At 35.0% G+C, this 15,036-nt stretch overlaps 1 protein-coding gene across 1 annotated transcript; it reads right to left on the minus strand.

Moving 5' to 3' along the window:
• Positions 1-557: 557 nt before the first annotated feature.
• On the minus strand, positions 558-1,157 carry LOC139849247 (uncharacterized). The gene has a single exon (XM_071838906.1). It carries the CDS (start codon positions 1,155-1,157, stop codon positions 558-560), a length of 600 nt encoding a protein of 199 aa, XP_071695007.1.
• Positions 1,158-15,036: the final 13,879 nt, after the last annotated feature.

Genomic DNA, 15,036 nt, shown 5'->3' on the forward strand with positions numbered 1-15,036 from the left:
TAGGTGATTAGCATGCTTATAGTTATTTGATCACAAATACAAGAACCATAGTGAAAAGGGAACCCTTGATTTTGTTATTGTATTTGCGTGTTTATCCGAGAGAACTCTTAGTGAACCTATTAGATAACTACACACATAATTATTCAATCAGGACTTAATATCTAAAAATACATCCAATACCGAGGGTAAAATATCTAGATAAACATTTCATCTCTTTGATTTAATTCAAAACTATCTTACTTGCTTTATTTGCACTTATTATCATTTCATAAACTTAAAAGACAAAAATATTGTTTTTACATTTAACCTTCTTTGATTTGGCTAAATCGTTAAATAGCCACCAAAACATAAAACTTGTACTTTTAACTTTCATTCACTTAGTTAATCATAATATAGTTTCTAATTCTAGTTTGACTGATATAACTGTCCTTGGAACGATACACGGAACTAAACCAGTTACTATACTACTACACGATCGGGTACACTGCCCGTTAGTGTGTAGCAATCTCTAAAACCGGTATTTTCCATACGATAATTCATATACCACTTTTCGCACATCACTCATCAATTTGATTGTTTGAAGCCAGGCCCGAATCAATTAAACAATCCAACTCATTAATATTACCAACTAACTCTGTTAACTGAGCTTTTTCTTCCTTCCTAGACTGCGTAATCCATTCCCTAAGTTTCATTTTGAGCGCTCTTAATTTAACTGTGATATGATGGGGCCCGGATAAACTAATGTCAGCCCATTCTTGTTGCACCATATCATCAAACTTGGGTCTCTCGAACCATGAGTGGAAAATTTTAAAATAAGTCGGACCATAATCAAAATTATCTTGGAATAACATAATCGGAGAATGATCCGAACAACCTCGAGGAAGAACAACACCTTTAAGATAATCACATGATAATAACACATTATTAGTGACAAAAAATCTATCGAGTTTACTTAACTTGTTACCTGCTTTTACTCGCCACGTATATTGAAGACCTCCTAGAGCTATCTCGTAAAGCATATTTCCATTGATAAAGTCGTTAAAATTTGTAGCGTCTAGAGCACAAAACTCTGTGCCACTTCTTTCACTAGCAACCCGAACCGCATTCCAATCTCCGAACATTATGTACTCACCAACATTGTTGGCCATAAAATCCATTAACTTATTCCATAAGGCAAGTTTATCTTGAATGCTTTGAGGGGCGTATATATTACCCATGAAAACAACAATATCTTCCCTGATCTACCGACCTTTAATTATAACAAAGTTGTTATCGCACCACATATTTTCCTTAACAAAAGCGTTTGGGTCCCACAAGGAGATTAAACTTCCTGAAAAACCCCGAGCCATGGATAAAGCGTAATGAAAATGAAAATTACCCCACATCGACTTTAAACGATACAACTCTAATCTAGACATTTTCGATTCTTGAAGACCAAGGAACTGAATATCATGAAAAGAACATAACTCACGAATCCACTGACGTTTCTTGAAAAGTTTTGACCCGCAACTATTTAAAGACAGAATCTTCATTGGAAACCACACATAACACATTCTCGACCCAAAAATTGTGAGCAATGTCGTAACTCATAACCGAACATCTCACCAATCTCGAACAACTTTTCTTGTTCGTCTATCCCATGATTACCAAAGAATTCTTTTGTGAAGTGGGCTAGAGATTAACTCCGGAGTACAACAATTCACCGATGCTAAAGAGTTCGATTTAGCATTAAGATGTTTAGTTTTTGAAAAACCTCTAGGAGCAGTTTTTGAAGAACTCTCTTCTTGAATAGGTTTTGTTTCAGGGACCGATTCTCCATGTGAAAAAGATTTAGTGTCATTTTCATGAATGACATTCTCACTGTTACTGTTGTTCAACGAAACAGACCCAAGTTGCACCCCTTCGAATTCTTTTAAGTGGTCTGATTCTTCAGTTGTTTTTGTTTCGGAATAGTCCTCGACGTCACTATTGCCATACACCGATTCATTGTCATCAAAAGAGTCAGATTTGAATGTCATTTCAAGATCAAAACCCCATGTCCCTACTTCATGGAAATTAACCATAACATCTTTTCCATTAACTGAAATGTTGTCACTGAAATTAACCGTGCTTTTTGAATGAGTAGCAATACAAACACGGGTAGTTGACAAAGGAAGCTTACTTCGACTTTCAAAAATCAGGAATCTGCCAGCTAACGATGCAGCTTTTTTACTTGCTTTAGTACCCCAAGCACATGTTGGTAATCCAGAGATGTCAACCCAAATAATACGTTCGTCAATAACGAAATCGTCAGTAGCATCTATAATGGTTGAAAATAAAGATCCCAGATTATCATTACCCCTGAAAGCTAAGAATGAAAAAAGTGCATGAAACTTACACCAAATCCAATAACCCCCAACATATTGGATTTGAATATCATCAAAACCTTCAGCATGACAAAGTTTATAAATCGATGAAAGTGTAGCAAGGTCTTTAAATTTAGCCATAACAATAAAGTTATTTGGTTTAATAGTAACCAAATCATCTTCTCCAATTGTAAAAGATGGCTTCTTATTAACAGAAAATGCACCAGTCACTTTATCAGCAAATGAACCTGTTCCATGAGAAGAAATAGCCTTATCTGCAATATTAACAATTGCATACCCCGTCCTAATCCATCTGGACGAAGTCACCAACATCTGGTCTCATTGCGATAATCGACTCCAAATAATGTCTTTAAGATGAGCAAATGTACAGCGGAAGATTTCTTTAATACCTGAGAATAAACATGCTTTAAAGTGTCAACCAAAAGGTTGGTGAGTTCATAGGTTTATCATAAACAGTAAAAATTCATCATTTTGATAGACCACAAGATTTAAATGCTGCATGGTACAAATGGGCCCGAATCCTACACCCACCTGTAATGTACGTGCGATATCTTTTAAATACAGTACACCTTTCTCGGGTACGAAATCCATTTTTCATAAATCTTAGTAACCGTACACATATCTTGTGAACAAAATATAATACACATGACCTGTGTATAAAAATCATTCTCTCGATACATAACATTCACATCAATTGGTGGCAATTATCATGTCCACATAATTCAATGGTGGCAATTATCATGTCCACATAATTCAATGGTGGCAATTATCATGTTCACATAATTCAACGGTGGCAATTATCATGTCCACATAATTTAATAATAATCCGCAGAACTCCTGTCTGCATAATAATTCATTCGAGGAATGTTTTGCTTGTGTCTATCTCGTCAAACATTTATAAAAGCATTTCATGTATTCGCAGTTCAAAATATATTTCAAAAGCATTTAATAAAGCAGTCGTAAAAATAGCGCATGTATTCTCAGTCCCAAAAATGTAAAGAGTAAAAGGGAATCAAATGAACTCACAATACTGTATTTTGTAGTAAAACATTGAACAATGCAGGGTTGGCCTCGGATTCACGAACCTATATCAAATATGTATAATAACACATATAATACTACTCAACTAAGTTTATATCGTATTAAGACTAATGTCCTTATATATTTTCATATTAATACTTATAATCTGTTATAATATGTATATATTATATAATTTAATAAATGTTATATAACTTTAAATAATATTACATTAGTTAAAAACATGATATTGTGTAATATTAATTTATTTATTATATAGGTAATGAATATATTTTGCATAAATAATATTTGTTGTAAAAATAATAATATTAATATTAATAGTAATATTAATAATGATAATGATAATAATAATACTTTTGATAATAATAATAATAATAACAACAACAACAACAACAACAACAACAACAACAACAATAATAATAATAATATAATAATAATAATAATAATAAACAAGTAACTACCTTTAAAACTTTCCCAAAAAAAATGGCATGAATCAGACTTGAACCCGTGACCTCTCGTTCAAACCAACAAGCCCAACCATTACACTATCACTCTTTTTCTAATATATAACCCTATTTAATTTTCATAACCCATCTGGCCCCAACTTCTTTCGGCCCAACAGTAATTTATAACTCGACCCAATAGAGATTTAGTATTCGGCCCAACTGGAATTTAATGTTCGAATCTTGGCCCAACCTGTGTAGTTATTAGAAAAGAAAAAAATAATACTAAAACGTAGCAGCCAGGATTCGACCTCAAGACCACTCCACCAACTCAACCACTGAACCGCTAGTACATTTTGGTAATAACTTGCGAATCTAATACTTTATGAAGTACAAACCGTTCATCATTTTCATCCTAAATTCATCATCAACATCTTCAACTATATATATATGGAAACGGAAACACAGTGAATTAATAACAACCGTAACATCATTATATATAATTATGACCGTCTTCATCATTATGACCTTCATTATCATAATAATCATCATAATGAATCGTCTTCAACATCATCATCTATATTAATCGCTTAAATCGCCATCATTATTATCTTAACTAATACCATCACTATCTTAAGCATCATTATTTTTATCTAACCTCCATAACATCAAAGTTCTCGGATCAAACTATCATTGTTTACTCGTTTACCAATATCATTCGTTAACCTATTTATTAGATAAAAGGTGAGGCCCAAGCCAAAGCCCAAGTTATAAGCCTATTTAAAATATGGTTGGTCCAATATCTTAAAACAATTTATAAGCCATCGGTGAGTTAAATCCTGTGATTAAAATCCCTTGAGCCTTCTAGTTCCCCACAATATTATCCACAACAAGAATTCTTAAAACTCACTTGAATAGTCCAACAAACAATACAAAGGTGACGGATTAAATAAATTTACAGAAACCTTATGCAGATCACGTGGATACACTCACAAAACGTGTAATCTTCTTCAATCTTCATCGTATACTGTTGTAGGTAGCTTCACGATGAGTGTTTGTTGAGTTGAAGAGTTGTGGTTGTCGGTTGTAATGGGTTTAGTGATGGAGTTGATGGTAGTGGTTTAAAGGTGGCCGACGGTTGTGAGGCTTTGGTGGTGGTGTCGTTCGACTATGGTGGCCGGTGGTAGTGGTATAGATGTTAAAGATGGCGGTTTAGTAATAGCAAAGAAGTACTATTTTATCAAGCTTTTTGTTGGTGATTGTTTTACGAAAGTGATGGTGTCGGTTTGTTCATGGTGACCGGAGGTGTTGTTCGAATAATAAAAGAAATATAGCATCCAAAACAGTGAGTACGAGCAGGTTTGAAACAGAAGAATAGATGGTACACCTCGTGTTTTGGGTCTCGGTTGTAGACGCGTGTTGGTGATGATAGTTGTAAAGGTGTTGAAGGTTTAGGGTGGTGGTGAATTAGAGAGGATGGTGGCAATGGTGTCATGTGGGTGGCGGATGGCTGTGGCAGCCGGCGGTTGTGGCCGATGGTCTTGTTGTGGGTTCACGAAGAGATAGAAAATAGAAGAGTGTTTGGATGGGAAGGTGATGCACTGGTGTGGAGTATGGATAAGTATATATATGTATATAGATGTAGATATTCATATATCAATAATATAACTTAGTGCCATTGTACTGTACCAAATAGTAAGCAGCCTAAACTTATGAAATTATTGAATTATACAAAGGCAATGATATGCCCATAATGATTCAGCTGTACAATGATATATATATGTCGATAATATCTCACTAATAATATTATATTATATATTATATATTATATATATATAGAATAGAGAATGAATAAAGCAATACAGTAATATTCAAAGTAACGGATGAAATTAAGTGGGTGTTCAATCAATTGAAAAACCGAAAGCAATAATTTTAATAATAATAATATAATAATTATTATAATATAATTTAAAATTAAAACGTGTGATTAAATTAACCGTCGACTACTATTTCATTTACGGACTGAAATTCGTGCTCCGTTAATCATCAGTGGCGGATAAAAGTCTCTCAGAAAAATACCAAATTTTTAAATTAAATGTATTTATTTATTTTGGTCATTATAGTATAAAATTCGATCATTAACTATTAAATAAAAAATACATTAATTATTCACTCCCAACCCCCAAGAAAAATATAAAAAGTTTTAAACTTGACAAACAACATCTAAGTATATTACTAATAAGCCTAAAATTTATAGAACTTATTTTCGTATTACCGTTTATTTTAAAATTACATAACTTTGAATTTAATTTTCTTAATATCAATCGAAACAACAAACGAGTATTAAAATCATTTAATATTTATTTTCAATATACTTTATTTATATATAGAGATATATTTTAAATAATAATTATTATAATATCCTATTTTTATTTTATTAATTTTTTTATAACCACAATATATAATACTTCAAATTATATTTCGAATTATTATTTATATATACATACACACATATCTATTTACAATTAATTGTTCGTGAATCTTCGAGAGCAGTCGAAGGTCAAATGATTTCATAAACTAGTTCAAAATTTTTGAAATTCAATTTAATAGACTTTGCTTATCATGTTGAAACCATATAAAGATTAAGTTTAAATTTGGTTAAAAATTTTCGGGTCGTCACAACAATCGGAACATCTGATACCTTCTCATTAGCCTTGTGATTTTGAGTTATATAGGTCGTAACCTTCTTTGGTTGAGATTGTGCCTTAATAAATTTCGCTGCCTGTACATAGATGTGAAACTGATCCATCCAGATACGACTAGCCGATTCTCCATCTCGATGATATTCTTAACGCCCTTGAATCGGACAAAACCAAATCGCTTGCCAGTTTTGGCTCTTTTTTTAGCGATATATACATCAACAAGATATCCATAACGAACAAAAACATCCCACAGATCTTGTCTGATGGCATGTTCGGGAAAGTTAGTAACATAAAATGATTCATCTTTGTTGTCCAACTTATTCCCAATCGGAATATCTAGTTTTCGATACACAGTTTTCGATTGTCGTTTCACTTTGACATTATACCCATCTTTGAGTGAAACATATCGAGTGTTACCCACCATGGTGATAGGCATTTGAGCCCGCCAGAGATCACCGGATGAAGATCTACATACCAGAGATCACCTGATGAAGATCTAAAGACGTTTGCACCCGCCGGAGATGATCAGAGAAGAAGAAAATAAGATCTCAGATGTAGTGTGAAAGGGAAATTTAACTGTAGCGAGAGAGAATGAAACTTTGAAACTTTTTCAAACCCGAGAGTATCCCCTAATGGCAAATTTACTAACGATTTCTATTTCTACTAATTGAAAAGCATGTGTATAAAATATTAAAATGTGGAATAAAACGTGCAACGCACGGGCTTTATACTTAGTTACAACTAGGTTTTATAATTATGTTGTGTCATAATTAAATCCTTAGGTTTGTAGGGGACTCAACAATCTCCCCCTATTTGATGATGACAAAACTAGGGATGACAATGGGAGGAAAAAACCTGTTACCCGCGAGTATCCGTGCCCGCGACGGGCGGGTAAACTTCAAAATATTAACCCGCGGTACGGGGCGGGTAAAAAATTGTACCCGTAGGCAGGTCGCAGGTAGGTGATGGATCTAGTAGATTTGTTGCGTGGAAAACCAGTCTCAAAGATTCACAAAACCCATTTAGCAACCCGCGGGTATACCCATCAAATTACTCGTGAACTGTGGTGAGTCATCTATATTGCATGCTAGTAAAGTAGTAATTAATTGTAGATTTAATTTACTCACCTTTTCAATACATCTAATAAATAAATGTTCAACATAGTGTTGCCTTTAAACGAATAGTCACCTAGACCCATTCACCTAAAAAACTAATCAATAAGTAATATGTCCTTTCATTTACCCAAGTACCCAACGGTTTCAATCATATTTATCTTGTCTATCTCGTTGGAGTTTATAATATTTTTATAAACTAAAGTTCTCAATATCTTCTCTTCAATATTTATCCAAAATTATTGATATCATTTGCTTCCCTAAAAGTGATATTTGATATCGGCCAAAGAGTCACGTTTTTACCCCAATACTAAGTCTCAAATCAATAAAGATGTAAACTTTATCACCAATTTAAGCATTTATTCACTTTATTTTATAGATTAAGTGATTACAAAGGCAATGCAAGAAGAATCGAAGAAATCAGACTTAAAACGATGAATCTTGAGTGAAAATGGTGAGATCCAAGTTACGACCTCGAAAAGAATTATGATCCAGGAAACTAAGCTGACCAGGCCAGCCCACGGCCATGGCCCACGCCTATGTCCCACATCCTTCCACCAGGCCACACAGCCTGCCAGAATCTCAAGTCTACGACCAAGACACACGGGTAGGGATGATAATGGATCGGGTGATGCCGTATGCATATACATATCCATTTACTTTTTATTCATCCATATCCATATCCATATCCATTCAATTGTTGTTCATCCATCCATATCCATATCCACTGGATAAAACAGGTTAATGGATATCTATTGGATATTTAAAAAATGTTATAATATTTCTTAATATGCGATAAACCAAAAACATTGTAACACCCCATTTTCGTAATGTGTTACTATAGACGGTGGTGAGGTTCCTAGCATTGTAGAAAAGCTCGTGGAACATTAAACGTGGACCGAATGCGAATCGTATAAATAAAAATGAAGAAAAAATCTGATGGAGACCGATTGCGGTCGCGAGCCGATAAATCGCGGGCGTGAGATACAGGTTTTCAAACAGTTATTTTGGGAGTTTTCACGTCGCGGTCGTGATATACTACCTTGCGGGCGCGAGATGTGTTGAGCCAACCTGCCTGTTTTGATGCTTACACTTCGCGAGCGCAATCTCGATCCTCGCGGTCGTGAGATTGGTCAGACAGGACCATTTTAACTCGTTTTTTTTTTTTGGGATATTTGAGGGTGTTTTGGTTTTTTCACTTGGGGGTCGGTTTCGAGCCACTAAAACTGATCTAAGGCTCATTCACACCTTATATCTTATCCTCATAAACACTTTCATCCACCTTAGAGAGAGAAAGGGAGTTTTAAACTGAGAAAGCTTGATTTGGGGAAGAAGAAGTGGAGATCTCTTCAAACTGCAAAAAGTTAGGGTTTCTCATCTCGTTCTTGGCTACATTTTGGTAGTGGTGGTAAGTTGTAACTCCGAATTTCATTTGTTAAGTTGATATTCAAAGTTAGGTTTTGAGCTTGAATTGATGAGAAACCCTTTGATTCTCATGAAGTGAGTTTGTTATTGCTAGTAAGTGGGTTTTAGACTCATTGTTGTTGGGTTTTGGGTTGGAAGACTAATTGACCATGTTTAGGTCTAAAAGTTAGTGTTAATCACTTGAAGTGTGTTAACTAGAGATTTTGTTAATGTTTGAACTCATAAGAGTGTTGTTGGAAGCTTGATTTTGTAATGGGTCAAAATTAGGGTTTGTGAGTTAATTCGAGGAAGACAAGTGTTTAATACTTGTATTTTGGTTTAATTGGCGTTATAGGACCATTTTCACTAGCGTTAAGTGATTATTGGTTAGTTTGGACTTTGGTTGTCCTTGGAAGTGCAATTGGGTCAAAATTGCACTAAGTGTCAATTTTGGTTGGTTTGCAATCAACCCTAATTGTGTTGTTTGTTATGTGATAAATGGAAGAGGTATATTCCATTGATGAGTTGCAGATTTGGTTTGCATTCATCAAGGCGACAAGGTGATTGTATATATATTATATGCGTATGTATGCATAGGATGGGTGCGGGTGGGGTAGAGTGATCCTTGTTTATCGGGGTTCACTTTACATATGTGTGGGATGATGGACCTATGAGTTCGGGTCCACTTGTCATGTTGTGCGTTTTGGGTTACCACCCGTGGGGTAGTGAATCTCGTGAATTTTGGATTCACATTGACAACTAGGTCAACCCCGTTGATGCTGTTGAGGTGATTTGGGTAGTGATTCTCGTGTAGTTCGGCTTCACTAGTGAATCTCATGTAGTTCGGATTCACAATGTCACATGTAGTTTAGACGTTCCCATTTTTGTTGTTGCAGCTTAAGGTAGTGATTCTCGTGTAGTTCGGTTTCACTAGTGAATCTCGTGTAGTTCGAATTCACAATGTGTCGTGTAGTTCAGACATCCCTATTGTCGTGTGGATTGAGGTACTGTATAGTGTGAGTCTTCGGATACACTAGGGCGCATGAGTTTTCGGCCAACCCCGATTGTCGTTGTGGAGAAGGTAGTAAATCACGTGATTTTTTAGATTCACTAGGGCGCGTGAGTTTTCGGCCAACCTTGATGGGTTTGAGGTTAAGGGGTTAACCATGGGATTTTGAGTATATGCGTGTGTGTGTGTGTGTATATATATATATATATACATATATATATATATATATACATATATATATATATATAAATATATACATATATATATATATACATATATATATATATATATATTGTTGTGTTGTAGCAAATCTTGTGGATTGACATGGTGGTATGTTATGTATAGCTGGCTTATATATACATGGATGCGGTATGTGTTTATTACATGTGTTGGTGATACGTATTCATTTTTTGTATATGTATGTATATAGTATGTTTATCCTCACTAAGCTTTATAGCTTACCCTCTCGTTGTTTACATTTTTATAGATTTGCAGGGTGGAAGCAGCAAGGGTAAGTTCGGGCACTAGTGAACTACCATGCGATGCTTTAGAATATTTTGCTATTGGATTGGACTTAGAATTGGGTAGTGTAATCCCAATCTCCACGCTCGATCTTATGTTAGAATTTAAACCCTTTGGCGTCGAAAGTGTCTTTGGTCATGTTAAACGGGTCTTGGACTTAGAATTGGGTAGTGTTATCCCCATTTTGATAGTTAAATTTATGTATTGAAAATTGTTAAGTTGTTTAAACATGTCGGGTATTGGAAGTTTTTTGAAAACATAAATTGTGGTGTCGGATTATTAATATTAATGTGTAATAAAAGAAAAAAAATTCTGGGTTGATGTAATGACGGGTTGGGTCATTACAAGTGGTATCATAGCATGGTCTAAGGGATTTATGGGACTTGAGATAGGTGCTTAGACTTAGACTTTTGTGTGTGCTTATTTTGTTACGGGACTTTTAGGTGTACGGGTCGGAACTGGGATTTGGTTAGTGCCTTAGTGTGCAGGGGAACTAACTAGGATTGTGGTTGTATCGTGATACTATTCGTATGTGTGTGCTTATATCGCATTGAGTTTGTGTTTGTGTTTGTGTATATCATCGAGCAAGATAGTCGTTGTACTAATGAGTTGAGGCGGCATGTGTGCGTAATAATGACTAGCTACCATTGTTACGAGTGCAAACTGTGTTTAACAAGTGAAGTACGACAAGTGTTGAGCAAGATGGGGCGGTGTTGTGTGTGGTTATTTTGCGTTTCATTGTTTAATCGTTTTGCGTTCTTTATAATGAAGATGAGAAGCAGGACTTTAAGCAGGAAGAAAGGTGATGATGATGAGTTTACGGCTAAGATTGGGGCCGCTTAAAAGAATTATTCTTCGATTTTTACCGGGAAGGTTAAAGAAGTCTTTCAAGGGGCGCTTGAAGGACAAGTAACCGATCTTCTTAAGGAGCAAATGGGCGTGATTGTTCTGGCCTAGTTTAAGAAGAGGTTTCCTAAACCTCAAGTGGAAGGAGGTGGAGAGGATGTTGCTCTTAATCATGGGATTCGATGCAATATAGTTAGAAGGGAGTTTATTTACAAAAACTTCATAATGATTAAACCTCCTTTGTATACCGGGGATCCCGATCTTTTGATAAACACGGGTTAAATCTCAGATGTTGAGGGGTGTTTTCACACGTGTGAATGCCCTCCTGACAAGAAAATGAGACTCACTACTAGTTTGTTGCGGGGTAATGCAAAGAATTGGTTAGATGGTAAGATCGATATCGTTGGTGAGGAACCGTTTATGGGGTTATCGTGGGACGATTTTAAGAAGGAATTCTTTGAGGAGTTCCGGACGCAAGCCGATTTGACAGGGATGCTTGATGAGTTGCGAAGTTTGCGACAATGGTATATGGATCTAAATACTCTTAGGGCTACCTTTTTGGTGAAGGCCCGATTTTGTCCAGAATATACGAGGAACAATAGGGTGTTGATGGAGCATTTTCTTAATACTTTGAATGATGATTTGCGCGGGAAGATTAGCCTCGGGCAAGTGGACTCTTTTGCTAAACTATTTGCCGTGGCTAAGGGTTTTGAATCGTATGCTCCTACGATGGTTGATGATACTTCGTGTAAGAGAAGGGTTAATTCGTTTGGCGCTCCGAGCAAGAAAGCTTAAAGTGCATTTGAGAGAAAGGGTAGCGTGAGAAAAGGGGTTTCGGACGCTAGTGCGTCTAAATGTTTCAATTGTGGAGAAAGAGGTCACAAGTTTTGGGAGTGCCGGGTATCGAGAATTAGTGGCGTTGCGTGTTTCAACTGCCATAAATGTAAGACCCTAATCTTCATTGTACAGCAGGGTATATATGGTACATAGCGTGTGGGCGAAGTTGTGAAATCAAACAGAAGTCAGAAGCTGAGCTGGGCTAGGTGCGCTCAGCGCACACCTAATGGTGCGCGCCGCGCACTGTTCACTGTAGCCGGATCCAGCTCTTTTATTCAGATATTTTGATGGGCTTTTTGGTAATTTCACTTGTGGGCGTGATTAATGCTACCGGATCAGATTGTGAGGAGTCATAACTCCATTTTCAACTACCATATCCATATCACTTTAATTTTAGAGAGAGAGTGTGATTTCTTGAGTGAGAAAGCTAAATCCAAGAGGAAGAAGTTGTTCTCGGACCAAAGTGCGGGTATTAAAGTTGCTCATCTCCTCTCTAGCTCTGTTGTGGTTGTAGTGGTATGTTCTAACTTTAATTTCCTTACTTTGATTTTGTGTAAGGGTTAGGGTTTGGGTAAATGAAGAACATAAAACCCATATTTGGTGATTTTGGGTGTTCTTGGGTAAGATGGAGTCATAAAGACTCAATGGTAACTAACCTAGGGTTTCAAAATGAAAATTGATGTTTATGAGTTCTAATTGGTTAGTTAATCACTAGCACACCTAGTTAAATAGGTAAATGGGTGTTAGATGGGTTAGTAGATAACCCGAAATGGGTATGTTGACTTTAAATTAGTCAAAGGGCTAATGATTGACCTAATTATGAAATATGGGTATGAAATACCCTAATTGTGTAATGGTTAGTGTTGTTGGACCTTAATCACTAGCTTTTAAGTGATTAATGTGGTCTTGACCTAATGTGGTAGCGTGGGGGTACGTGATAGTACTATATTTTACTACCAAATACGTTACAAATTACACAAGTTTTAATTATTTATTTACAAATGGGATATTCCTAAACCTTGCTACAACACTTATAGGCAGTGTACCTAATCGTAGAGTAGTATAGTTTTTAGTAAGTCCGGTTCGTTCCACAGGGAGCTGGCTTATTTTACACTATATTTTAAATAACTATATTTGTACAAAATATATATAATTATATATAATAATATATAAAAGGGGGTTTACCGTTTAATGACCGGTTTGTCGATTTTATATTTTAAGCGAAGCGTAAAGTAAATGACGATATTTAACCAATGTAAAATAAATAATAATAATTAAAATGACAATAAATAAAAGTACGAGGAAATATGAAATAAAATATATTATGCTTATTTAAACTTCCGTAACTATGATGTTTGACGTTTTGATTTTAATTTATTGTCCTGGGTTAATTGTCCTTTGTCCTGGACGTATTTGAAACCTATCTGGTTTTTGTCCACAATAGTTCATCGATCATAATTATAAAATGCTCGGCAAATTTAACCTTATGCCCGAAGTCAAATATTCCAACTAACTGGGAATTCGAACTGTAACAAGGTCTTAATACTTTGTTTAATGAATACACCAGGTTATCGACTGTGTGTAATCCAAAGTTTTAATACTTTGTTAACAATTACACCAATTACCCTTGAATGTAATCCACCCCTGTTTTAATGAGTCCATTGACTATTAATCCATCCCCGTGTCCGGTCAAATGAACAATTATTAGTATTTATAGATATCCCGCCCATTGTGTCCGATCGAGCGTATGTGGTTATTTATATCTACATCAAATTGTAAATCTCTATATTAATTTAATGAGGTATCATTTAGTTAATATAAATCCCATTAATAGCCCATAGTCTAATTTCCACAAGTGTTGTTCTTTTGTCCAAACCCCAATTATGGTACAAAGCCCAATAACCCCATCTTTAATATTTAGCCCAACATCATAATTACTTCGGCTCAAATAAGCATAATAATAAATTATTTACGAGACATTAATTTAAAAAGGAGAACATAACTTACATTGAGTATTTATCGCGTAGTGTTACACGGACAGAATTTCGACTTCAAAAACCCGTAAAATAACCTTTACATAACCCAAACTAATCTAATATAAAACTAACCTATACTATATATATATATATATATATATATATATATATATATATATATATATATATATATATATATATATATATATATATATATATATATATTTATTTATTTATTAAATATTACAGAGTATTATTATTATTATGTATATATTTTTTTTAAAACTGCAGAAGCTCGTGGCCTTTTATAGGCATTTTGGAATCTGGCTGCTCCGCGAGTCGTGGAGTTTTTGGCCTTCAAACTCCGCGAGTCGTGGAGTTTGATTTTTCAGCTCACAATTTTTTGGATCTTAGCTTGTCGACGTAATTAAATAATAATATAATATATAAATAATTTTAAGAATTATTTAAATATTATATTTTATTTATGTGCATAGTTGACTTGTAATTTTTGCACCGTTGCGTCGCGCGTTGAGAGTTGACTCATGTCCCGATTCCAGATTTTCGAACGTCCTTTCGTATAATTTAATATCTTGTACTTTGCGTTCCGCAACTTGTACTTTTGTCATTTTTAGACGTTTCTTATCAATAAATTGAACCACTTGGATTGTATCTTGTACATTTGAACTTTTTGGTCATTTGCGTCTTCAAATCGTCGTTTTCGCCTTTTGTCTTCGCACTTATTTAATATAAACGATTACAACTTAAAATAGGACAATTA

Source organism: Rutidosis leptorrhynchoides, chromosome 5 (genome assembly GCF_046630445.1).
Source record: "Rutidosis leptorrhynchoides isolate AG116_Rl617_1_P2 chromosome 5, CSIRO_AGI_Rlap_v1, whole genome shotgun sequence".
NCBI classification, from domain to species: Eukaryota; Viridiplantae; Streptophyta; class Magnoliopsida; order Asterales; family Asteraceae; genus Rutidosis; species Rutidosis leptorrhynchoides.